This window comes from Falco biarmicus, chromosome 11 (genome assembly GCF_023638135.1).
Source record: "Falco biarmicus isolate bFalBia1 chromosome 11, bFalBia1.pri, whole genome shotgun sequence".
Lineage (NCBI taxonomy): Eukaryota > Metazoa > Chordata > Aves > Falconiformes > Falconidae > Falco > Falco biarmicus.
The window spans coordinates 26,193,618-26,206,400 of NC_079298.1; the positions used below are offsets into that span (position 1 = coordinate 26,193,618).

The following is a 12,783-nucleotide window of genomic DNA, read 5'->3' on the forward strand; positions in this document are numbered from 1 at the left end:
TAAGCATTTTTATGCAGTCTCTTAGTTTAAAATGTTTGCATCTATTAAAGCCAGACATGGTTAAATGAGAATAAAGAAAACAATATTTAGAGAACAGATGGGTAAAATTAATTAACAATGTTAATGCAGAATTTAAAGAAAGCATTTTCTACAAAAGTACTGTATTCTAAGACACTGCTGCAGTGTGGTTTGCTGCAGGGATGGGACGAATATATTGTTTATCTACAAGCAATGAAATTTTCGGGATTGTGCATTTGAAAAAATACATTAAAATATATATAGCTCATAGACATCAACTGCATAGCAAATTAACAGTCAAGTGATCATTGATTAAATCTGCTGCAACTATTGAGCCTTGCAACACCTGTTCAAACTGCTTATTGTAATATACACTTTTTCAAAAGATTAAGAGTTTGATTTCTTTTACACTCCAAGAATAAGATGTAATAATTCAGTTTTTGGAGTCCAAGAAGAACTGAAGTATTAGATTCGTCCCTTCCCTTGCTTGCTGCACACAGAAACAACAGAAGCAAATTTAGAAGAAATATAAAAGCAGTAAAGCAGTACCTGACCAGAAAGGAGTGGAGGAAGGGGGAACAAAGCTGTAGTCTGGAGGAGTTACAAAAGAAAACCCACAGAACAAAGAAGGGGCTTAGAGAAAGAAAGAGAAAAAGAGAAAAGCAAAAGAACATTGAAATACTGGCACAAGATTTAAATAATCGTTTTTTAACTATATAATTCATTGATAATAAGGAAACTAAAGTTCCCTACTAAGGATGTCTGGAAGGAAATTGACTATAATAACTAGAAAATTTGGATCTATGACTTAATTTTTAACAATTGCATTTTTCAAAGAGTAAAGTAGAAAGATGACACCCATTCAGGGTTTCAGAGAAGCAAATTAAAACTGCAGACTCTTGCAAATATTTTCAGATTTAACAGAAATTTTTCTTCTTTAATTTTGTATGCCCCACTTCTTAACAGTACAAAAGCAGGAACTCACGCATGCATAAGACAACTTCTCGAGCCCAGGAAGACTAGTCACACACTCTTAATTAGGAATATAGTCTAAGTACCAATTGAACTGGGAACTCATAATATGCGTGGGAAAAAGAATGCATTTTGCCCTGATAAGTCATTAATATCAATAGGAATTCCACAGGTAAACTGTATTGCGCATTTTTGCAGTCTTCCCCAATTGAGAGAAAACCCTTGATATCAAGCAAAAACAAGTTTGGCCTAGGCAGAACCAGCATATCATCCTAGTCCCTCTACCAGTTTCCTCAGGTTAAAGATAAGAGGTACACTTGTTCTACTGCCAGCAAACCTAAGGTTGACATTTTTCAATACAAAATTAGATTAAAAGAACTAAAATTGCTTCAAATTGAACTACAGTTTGTTGGCATGTTCTCACATTTTGTCCTTGTTTTGAAGAGGCAATGAATATATATATAGCATGCAAAGTCTAATAAAGTTGGGATCTCTGCTCCCAGCTGTGATTTGGAAAGGGAAGTCTATCTTCAACTGCATAAATGATAATGTAGCCTTTAAATTATACCTAATAATATCTATAATTACTGACCAAGAGTGTTCCTTCAAAATGTAGCAGGGTTATATTCACCACATACAGCTGCTTCCCTGAATTTATCCTTGTGACTACACATAAAATCAGTTTGCTTCAAAATTGCTAGTTGCAGGAATGATGACTACAACTATTTTAGGCTAGGAATTAACAAAGAATCCATGGTGGAGGTAACGATGCAGTTTTGTGCATCTTACCTGGACGAGAATAGATACATTTGTGACAATGAAAATACTAGCATAAATAAAATAAACAGGACCAATACTTTATTTTACTATTCATAAGCTACAGATTATTTATTTTAAAAAAAACAAAAAAAACCCCACCACAACACAGACTAACAGCAGTTTAGGTTAGTATCTCAAAGTAATACAAAAGAAACATACTCCAGGGTCTCCTGCACACTATAAACTCCCTTCTGAACTTTCACAGTGATGATCCTTTCTCTGCCTCTAATATTACATAGATTGTCTGAGAATGCATGAGGTTAACTGGGGAACACCTTTATAGTGGAACGAGGAACCCCCGGCGACAGCTCTGTGTGGGAATACGTTACATGAACTGAAAGGGCAATTGGGCTGAACTTGTGTGCCCATTCTTAGAGACAAATAACTGCCTTTATTTCTACAGAAGTACAATGATAGTGTGCAAAAGCAGCATGCAGGAGTAAAGACTGGTTAGGTGCTATATAGGGGGTGGCTGGTCCTTTCCTGTCTGTGTATTGTCTTAATTTTTTTAGAATTTTCCTGTCCAGTATAACTGGAGGTTTGGTCTTACGTGTGAAATACTGGACAAATAAACTTATGTGGGCAAAGAAACCCCACTAGATAACTAGTCTATTTTTAAATGTCATTGATGAGGGTTTTAGCGTTCGCTTTTAAGGAGAAAGGCTGGGTCCTTTTGTTTCCTTAAGGGCTGTAGTGACACTTGGTTTATTTTACTTTATGAACAGATACTTTTATGCAGTTAATGCATTAAGTAGTAGAATGACATAACTAGTTAATGTACCTACTCCTGATCTACAGGTGATGACAGTCACTCAAATAGTATTTGAGTAACCTTGCAATTAAGGTTACTTTAAAATCTAGATTTCTAAAAGATTCAGATTTCTCAACATGATTGTGCCGGAATAAAGTGCCAAAAACCATTCTGTAGAAGAACGTCAACTTTTCTTGAATTTTTGCCTTTATTTCATTAATTCGTCAATCACCCCACTATTCTAACGTAAGACTTGGAATTTTTCTGTGTAGCAAACCAAAATTTGATCATGCTATGTCTAGAAAAGCCTAGGACTGAAAAATTAATAAGAAAGAATGTACCATTTCCCCAGAAATCTTCCTAATTAAATTGAATTTCTATATTGAGAAAAATAAAAAGTCTGACAGCTTTTACAACTACATTAAAGTGTATGATAAATATCAGAACAGACTGGGTGACTTCTGCAAGACCATGAGACTAAAAAGCAAATTTCTAATTAAAGTGGGAAGCCAAATTAACTATCTCCATAAAATGAAGATTTTCCTTCTAAAAATCTAGTAGCTGCTGAAGGGAGAATCAAATTCCCTGAAAATTTAAGAAGTTACAATTGATTTATTATGATTCATATCAGAAATTGCAAGTAAGCTGAAATGCCACTTGGTTTTCTCTCCTTCAATGGGTAAATGAAAACATGACAATTACAAATAATGATTATAATTTTTTCTCACATCGTTCTAGAAAGCGAAGTTAATTTGGTATTGCCATTCAGTTTCACAGCAGCTCAAAGACTTTGGCAGCAGAAGATGATACAATTCTGTCAAAGTCTACAGTGGTTCAACTCATGTTTTTCAGAAATACTTTTCCTAGTTATTCTGGCAATTGTATATACTAAAGACCAGCCATTTTGAGTAAGAAGCTGATGTCTTTCAAAAAAACGGCCTCATTTAAAAATCCAGATACAGTCATGTGAATAGTATAGCGCAAAATACTGAGCTGAAATCCCAAACCTCCTTAAAATCAGCTTCAAAGTGCCATAGTCCTTTGCATTCACCAGCTTCAGCCCTACATCTGTTATAATACGGTGAATGTGACACCAAGTAGTTGCACAACTGGAGAGGGGAAGGAAAGTGCCCTTCTCTCTTCAGCTGTCTTGTCTGGCTTCATTTCAACAACTCTTTTTCTTGCACTCAGATTAAGAGTGGCTGTGAAGTAAACTCACTGACTAACCACTACCCCATGACTTATTTGCTTCCTCTACTTAACAAAACCGCAGCCTAAAGTTTACCAGCTTCTTTCCAAATTTAGCCCAGCAGTGTTCACACAGCCTAGATATATAGCTATTCTAACACCAACTTGGTAAGAATGAACAGCACAGCTTTAAAACTGAGCAGCACAACTCACAGATGGGCTGTTAATCATGGAAATTTTGCTTTCAAAGGAAAAAAAAACCACAACAAAACACACACATTCATGGGGACATGCTAACGCTTTAAAAGAAACTGTCAAATACATTAAGTGAAAGTGCTATCCAGAGTCAATCTAAGTAGGCTAGCAGAACTGTGGAAATCTTTCAGATTTTATATGAAGAGTTTGAGAACTGAGAGGTTTTTTTGATCAGTTTGGTATAAGACAAAACCTGCCAGTTCCCACCTGCACAGTTTGTAACACTAAAGGTCTAGTATTTACTGTAGCCAAGATGCACTTTTTTATCCCCTTGGTTCAAATAAGAGCATCCCGCACTCGTTCCTCTTGCTCTTCCATGCACTGCCTTAAAACACCTTGCTAAAGGAGGTGCTTTCTTTTGTCCATGGATTGAAGGTACTGAGGATGTACCATACGTCTTCTAACTTGTAAAGAATGAAACCATAAAGCTAATGTTCTTGCAGACTGGTAAGTTGGTGGACAGTATAGATACATTCTAACTGGCCTAAGACGGTAAAGAAAAACTGGTTCTGCTCACAGTCAATAATAACCAAAACAAATTCAAAGTAAATTAAGCTGGGTATATCTTCTCAACAATTAAAGCCTCAGTGCTGTGAGGAGGCAAGGGATGAGGAAAGCAGAAGAGATGACAAGAGAGAACCCAAGGAAGATTGCCAGCTACACAAAGGAGAAAGGATGGAACAGATAAATTGATCAAGAACAGGGATGTACTGAGATACAGCATAGCAGGGAGACAACTGGCAGGAGTCCTGGGAAGCAGTGAAAGAAAACAGAAATGCAAGGAATAAAGAGGAATTTGGAGATAGAGACAGAGCACATGAAATGCACAGACACACACTGGTTTCTTAAAATCATCTGTCCTAAAGTATCTTCACTTTAATTAGGAGAGGAAAAAAGTCTCCAAAGTTAAAGAAATGTTATGGAGCAGAGGCAAGCAAATAGACAAAAGCTCACAAACACAGCAAATGAAAGTAATACAGCCAGCTTCATCACAAAGACTACACTGCACTCTGTGGCCCTTCACAGCAGTCTTCACACTGTTAAAATCTCCATTAAGTTTTGTTTTCCTCTTATTATCTGTTGCAATAGAAAGATACAGCCATTGTCTGCAGAACTGCAAATCTAATATTTGCTCTTTGAAAGAAACATTATATAGTTTCCAGAGGCCAGCCATGTGATTGTTTTTATCATTAATATTGAACTTGTACGTGTGCTAAAAATCACGCTAACTTCCACTTAAATTGTAATAAGTTAAATAAAGAATATCACATGCATTGTAAATCTCAGTTTATTTCTAAACTTCAAAACTTTTTAACCGGTATTTATATTGTACAGTAGTTCATTAACTTTCAGAAGCTTAGAGGCGGGTAATAAAAATTTAAGGTTAAAAGGCAGGCATAAAAATAATGATGATACAGTAAATCTAATGTGTTTTTTTGAGAAATATACGTGGTGTTACTGAAATGCTACTTCATATGGCCACACTACAAGACTGATTTATTTAAATCCCCTTTTAAGGATTAGAAATTGTCACAGATATTATTAACACTTGTAGCTGCGTGTATGCAAATGTCTGAAAAAACTCAGCAGGATGCAGTTTAATCTCTCACGAGCACGCCTAATAGATTTTTGAGTATCATGGAGATTTTAAGTTTGGCAGCAAGACAAACTTGCTAGACATGTTTATAAACCTCCTGGCAGATCTGAATCTGCTTAGCTTCAAAAAATCCTAGCTAAAAGTATTACCATATTAATTGGTTACATGTCAAAAATGGAAAATGAAGATGTTCAAAGTACCTTGTCCTTTTAGTATTTACATGACAGAAAATAATATACAGTAATTTAAAATACTCACAGTTGCCACCTGTTCTGCTACTCCTTTGTCCCACTGAATTTTCAGATTCTTTGTATGGAAATTGAAGAGTAGTATCCAAACTTCGAAAGCCTTCTTTGAGAGAGTGGTGCCTATAATATTCCACGAGTTCCTTTCAGAAAGGAAAAATATTATGTCATTGGAAATTGAAACCACATCCTTTTCAACATTCTATTGTACAGTCAATGACAGTTTTATCCTACAAGTAATCTTATTTTATAATACAACAACCCACAGTACATGTTTATTTTAAAAAAAATCAAGTATCCTAAATATGAACTGCTTTTACAGTGCCACTTAACTGGGGGTTTTAGGTTTGCTGGTTATCCATTTTTTTTAAATAAAGCCTTATTGTCAGAGTCAACACTTAACTGCCTCTTAGAGCCAGGCGGAGCGTGTATTTGTCTGAAGTTAGGCAGAAAGCAAGGTCACTTGCTTGTTATATATATAACAGTAACTGTCTTTGTTTTCTCCAATTTCTTTTGCAATGATAAGTTATGTTTATCCATTAATGTATCTGTAAGTACACAGATCCAAAATAAAGCATAAGGCTTGCATATAAGTCAGCACAATGTAACGAGCAGATACACAGACCATGTAAAACTTTCAAGTCTGCCATTAAAATTTGTGGGTGGGTGGAGTTGGTTTTTTGGTTTGGGGTTTGGTTGGGCTTTTTTTTTCAGGTAGTGCAAACTGACTAAAATCCAGCATTTCACATTTTCTTTACGCCCTATCTAAAAATTTGTCTCTGCTTGTGTATGTATATGTGTGCATATATATATAAACATACATATGCACACACAAGTTTTCTATATAAGCACACACATATATATGAAAATATTTTAAAAAAACTACCTCAAATAGTTTATGTAACAAGGAGATAAGTAACTTTCGTTTCTACTAAAGAAGGTAGCACCCATCAAAACTGACAACATGTTACATCATGTTGTGATCTTCAGTCCCTGCCACTGTCTTACTTCTGAATTAGCCCTAATAATGTCAATATCACAGTTTGTACACAAAGTCTAGAATAAGATTAAAGTGACCAGATAATTCAAAGCAAACATATTTCATTTGATTAACAATACTTCAGCTGTGAGATTTCACTCTTCAGAAATGCAAGCACAAAGCAATGTACTTAACTGCAAACCTTTCACTCCTACCAGTACCTCAGTCATTCCATTCTATTTACTTCTAGATTTCCAAAATCAAAGTTGACCAAGCCAAACTTAGGTCAAAATAAGGAAACAGTACTATGTTCAATCATTTCCTTCTAGTTAAAAAAAAATAACGAAATTATTAGCCTACAATAGCCTACATCAGTGATACATTAATTCCAGCCAAACAAAATGACTCTCAGTTTTTTTTAGTTCAAGATCTAGTGCATAAACCAGAAGTTCTTGGTAATAATCTGAAGATTATCTTCTGAACTCTGGAGTACTTCACTCCCCACACTGCAAGCTGTTGCATGTCTCTGAAACTGCTTCTAAGGCAGAGTCCAAAGCTAAGTAAAATCTACACCTACTTTTAACAGTTCATAATCACAGACCTGCTAGGCACTCCAAGTAAGCAGAAAGGCCAGGAGATTAAGAACTGTTTGGGCTTTGTTGTCTGGTATCAGCACAGCACACAAGCTACAATGTCAGCAACTAAATTCTCTGTCATATATCATCACTGAGTAGCCAGACATTCCAAATACCAAGGCAGCAGAGAGGGTGATTTCTAAGTAAGCAGCATTCAACGTAGGATTTCTGGATAAATGGAAAAATAGTTTCAAACTTTTGTTACCTTTTTGCACCATGTAAGTGTGTAAGAATTACACTGTTTGGTAAAAATTTCAAGTGGGCAGACTGTATTCGTTAGCAAAATAAGTAAAATGGTTTCAAACTGCAAAAAAATTTACTTGCGTCACAAAGATTCAGTTGCTTTTAAAAGCTGAGTTTTTAATACCATGAAAAAAAGTCCACAAACAACTGGCCTCCAAAGCATTCATTGCACAAATCACTAGCAAGCTTACAAACAGATAAATAAGGTAAGTAGCCCCTGCCAGCATGGATGGGGCTCCTCAGGAGTCTTGTCACATCAGCAGCTCAGCTGACCTTTCGCTGCACCTTGGCCTGCTTTACACACTCAGCACATTTTAAATGCTCTTGTGAAAGTTCTTCTAATGTACTATGAAAACTATGTATAAGAGCTGTTCTACTTCTGTTGCCTCCAAAGTAGGACAGAACACAGTGTCAACGCAGATCGCTACTTTAGGTTTCCATGGCTGCTGGTTGGTTTTGTCTCTCTTCTGCTCCCTGTTCTACTCAGACTACTTTTGTTCCTCTCTTCTTCCAGACATTGCTTTTCTCGTGCACGTACCCAGAACAAAGCAGTTGTTCCACAGCATATGCAAACAGTACTTACACTACCACTTGTCTATTTAACTCTCAAGGACAGACTTTTTCCTAACCGAATGTTAGCAAGGCTAACTTTGTAGCAATAAAGCCTTCACACTAGAAATTTCTTCTGTCCTCTCAATTCTTTGACACAATGCATACTCCTTTTGTTTCCTTTTTATCCCAGTCTGTGTCCTGTACTTATATCTCTGATCATTCAGCTCTGTTTTAAAACCTGTATCAATGCATTAAATGGCATCATCACCATAAGAAGGTATCTGGAGCAAGCAATTCTAGCTCACGTGCTTTGTCAGGATCCTGAGAGCAGTCAGACATTCTCATCAGTTTCCAGTGAATCATCTCTCGTGTCTGCAAACTAAGTACCCACCTCCCTCATGCATCTGAGGAACGCCATGATTTCTGTTGCTACCAATGTTAAGATTTCAGGGTTACCAGCTGTAACACTGAACACTCACTGTTCTTCAAGCATCAAACAAAGACATCAGAGTGCGGAAACAGCTTGGTGCATTCTTCAATAGGAAATTTATGTTCTTGCCATTCTAATATGCACTTATTTCAAATGGAGTTAGGCAAGGCACAGATTTCTGCTAGATTTTTTTACCCCTGGTAAGATGCTCTTGCTTTACAGAGTATCAGTGCTTAAATTAAAATAATTTGTAAGGCCTCCTGGTTTTAAAGCTTCTCTCCCTACTCTTGTTTTGTATTGTCCTTCATTGTTACTGTTTCAGAGTACTTGGATATACATGCAGGAAGGCTGCAGCATAAGTTTCAAACCAATTGATTGCACTAAATATAAAGTATGGAATGAGGTTCTCTTAAGCATCAGAAAATGCTTAAGCAGTAAAATTTTACACATGCAGTAAGGTAATTGATCCAGACATCTTGTATTTATGAGTCTTATATGAGCAAAATGAGCTACCAAGAAACTCTTTCAATTTAAAGTTCAAAAAAAGGAATTTCTTCCTAGTACAAGATTACTCTGACGTAACATTGAAAACTCATTGATCTGGGCAGCTCTGACACCAAAATCCTATTTCTGGGAATGAACTATGCCTACAGTTGGAGCAAAAGTTAATGAGAGCACCTATGTTTTGTGTGTTATTACTATAGTTTGCTAGCGAGGGCTTTGCTGCCACACAGTATGAGTTCAAAGTAGCCACAAAGTTGCTTTAATTTAGTCTAGTCAATATTGACTTGAGATTACTATTATTTCAACAAGGATTTCTGAGCTATTAGCACTTTAGACATCCCATTCTCGAGCTGCACTTCCTTGCCTGATGCACCAGGACCAGGAAGACCAGCTTTTCCTGAGTTGTTCTGGCCTCTCTGACACAGGTGCACCTTATATCCTTCTCCCTCTGAATTTACACATCACTGGGCATCATTATGTTCAGCAGTAAAAGTGTACATGTGCTGGGCTTGCAAGGAACCTTCACCTAGCCACTTTTAAGGATCATTACTATATAGAGAAAGATTTCCAAAGACATCAAATTCTCCTTTCAAGATTCAGCCTAACTTCATAGTGGGCTGATGCATGGGATTCAAATGCCTCCTGTCTTCCACATCACTGCAGGGGACACAGTCTAGTCCTATATATAAATATGCAGGTTTAAGTACATACAACCATCACTTAGAGCACAAACCATAAATACAAAAAAATATCCTATTAGTAGGTATGGACGCAATTCAAATCTCTCACTCTCACAGCCTTCTGTAATTTGACCAACCAAAGTAGCTCTCACTAACAGCAATAGCTACATAGAAAATCACACATTGTTAAAAACCTAATAAATGCTTACCATTAAATTTTTAAATTTTCTGTTTTCTGCAATGTGGAAAAAGCCATCTCTTGTTAAAATCTTGATGTGTTTCACTTCATTATTGTACCTGTGGGCAATGAGTAACTTATGAATATAAATGTGTTTTTAATCAGACACAATCAATATTTACCTGAGGGCATGCCCCAATAACACCACACAAATAAATTCTTAAGACAAAATGTATATCTGTGCCAAAACAAAGTTGACATCTAATTAACCAAATATATTAAAGTACAGCTGGAGAGGTAATCTGTACTGAGAAAACAAGTCACAACTAACTGCTCATTCTTATTGGGAATCCCCATGTATTTCTTACTGTTATACTCATGTTGATAAAGGACATGAAAGCAATCAAGACCCTCACAATAATTTGCATCCACAGAATTTAGAAACCCACATTTCACTGAAATTTCTGAATCGGAAAACATTCTTATTCACTTCAGAGAAGCAGATCACATTACACTCTAATTACACTTGCTTACTCTTACCTAATATACTAGACCATCATTTTTATAGACCCATTTGCTACACCAGCATTGCTACCTTCCTAATATAAATCCTGGGTATTTCTGTCAGCAACTTCAGTTTTCCTATATTGAGTCTCTTAAAGGCTGTGTATGATTATGTAAATTGAAACAAGTTTTTCTTTTCCTTGTTTATTTCAAATATTATCTAGACACGAGAACAGGAAAACTTTCTGCAGGAGATCTTATTCCACTTACTTAATACTAATTGCATATTCTCCTGACTCTTTGGTCCTGTGCCGCACCAGGTAAGTGCTATTTACTCTGTTAATGAGTTCACTCTCTGCTTGCAATCTTTCCATTGCTCCTGCAAACCTGTAACAGAGAACAATAAAAATTGCCTATGTTTTTTTTCAATGCCACAAAGAAAGGTCTATTAAATATGCAATGCAGAGTTCCCAATATTCTGCATATGATGGAGACCTAAAAAAAATACACCAGCTGCAACTGAATAGCACTTCCAGATCTTTGAATGAAGAATAAAACATGAAAAATTCCACTAGGCACTGAGCGGGGGGGTTTGTTAATTAGAAAAGTACTTGCGCACATGTAGAATACAATGCCTGTTAAGGAAAGTACTCAAGACTTAGCATTAGCTGAAAGACTACTGGTTTCAATGGCTCATAAAACCAAATGTTTTTCTGAATCATGTGTTGCAAGTGAAACAAAACAGTAGTTGAGAACCTTTGAACCTCCCTGAGTTCTAGTGGGCTTTACCTTAACAGAGCGGAGAATTAGCCACCGGTAAACTATTATGTCAAAAAAAGACCTATACAAAAATTTGGCATTTATACAAACACACTATTTTATTTGGTCTCATAATTATTCATAACCTGTTAAAGGCTGAAGTGTAATGGATAAACTAAACATTCACAAGCAAAAAAAAAAAAAAAAAAAATCACCCTAATACGTCCAAATTTGAAAGAGCTGATGCTAAGGGTTGAAAGCTAAGACAAGTCAGTCGCCGATTCTGCAGTCTGACTGCATTAGCAGATTTGTGCCCTTGCTCTGCCTTACTGGTTTGGATGGAAATTCATGAGAGGCTGTGAGCAGACATTTGTTTGCAAAACTAGAGGTTAAACTATTAACTGAGGAAAGATACCTAGCTTCCAGGGAATTTATGCTTCTTTTACCATTTTAGAAAGTGGTCTAAAGGCAGTCAAGATCACAGATCACTAGTATGCAAAATTTCATACAAATACATCATTACCAATTAGAAGAGAACTTTAAATAAAAAATAATTATTTTATAAAACACATCAGAGAACATGCATTTTGAAGTTTATCACAAAATACACGACTTTTTACAGTAAATTTCATCCTCAAGTCATTTTTCAGGTAAGTATTACAATTTCTTAGAAGAGAAAGACTAATCCCAATGAAATGCTTTCTTCTAACAAAATTATAAATAGAGGAATGTTAGAATTTAATTTAAAATACAGATTTTAAATATTAAACATTCTATTTGGCTTGTTAAGAAAAATCAGTATTTGTTTAGACCTGATTCTGATTTCACTTTTAGCAAACTAGAGGAAATCAGAACTCACATGTAAATGACAAAGCATAAAAACAGTAAAAGAAAACAAGTGATGCTTACTGTGGTCTCTCAGAACCACCATGTCTTTTCAAGTGAGCTGAATTCCAGTAAAGAGTCCATACACTACATATGCCCCAGACAAGCAGTGGTTTTAATTTTGAGACATTGTCCTTTTATACCTCTACAGTCTTTTTTTTTTTTTTTTTTTTTTGAAAGGAGATGCTGAATTATTGACAAGACAAGATGTATTTAACATTATTGCTTCTCTCTTTCTCTCTATTCACTTAACATGTAAGATCTGCTTGCACGCTTCATAGTATACTCATCTCTCGCTATTCTATTTCAGACCTCTGGGACTAAGGCTGCACAGCTACAGAATTGTAAACAAAATGTCAAAATTATTAAGCACTTTATTACATCAGAAATGCTTTTAGGCAATACGTGGTGTTGCTTTCCCAAACCATTACACATTGCTTTCTTCAGAAGCCTACAAAGATTAAAACAATACAAATGAAATTGTAATAAACACAATTGTCTTTCTATGAATGCTTCTTTCAAAGAGATTCTTTATAGACTAGACAAGGACTCACCACAGTTGTGAAGAGTAATCTACTGGTTTAGGAAC

At 35.8% G+C, this 12,783-nt stretch overlaps 1 protein-coding gene across 2 annotated transcripts in view; it reads right to left on the reverse strand.

Annotated features, from left to right (window-relative positions):
- The window catches only part of VAV3 (vav guanine nucleotide exchange factor 3), a 172,739-nt gene that overhangs the window by 9,545 nt on the left and 150,411 nt on the right, over positions 1-12,783 (reverse strand). For both annotated transcript variants that reach the window (XM_056355518.1, XM_056355517.1), the window contains exons 22-25: positions 12,749-12,783; positions 10,821-10,937; positions 10,078-10,165; positions 5,859-5,988 (exon numbers count right to left, since the gene is read on the reverse strand). In XM_056355518.1, the coding sequence (XP_056211493.1) occupies positions 5,859-5,988; positions 10,078-10,165; positions 10,821-10,937; positions 12,749-12,783 (370 nt within the window). The remainder of the gene's footprint in view (positions 1-5,858; positions 5,989-10,077; positions 10,166-10,820; positions 10,938-12,748) is intronic.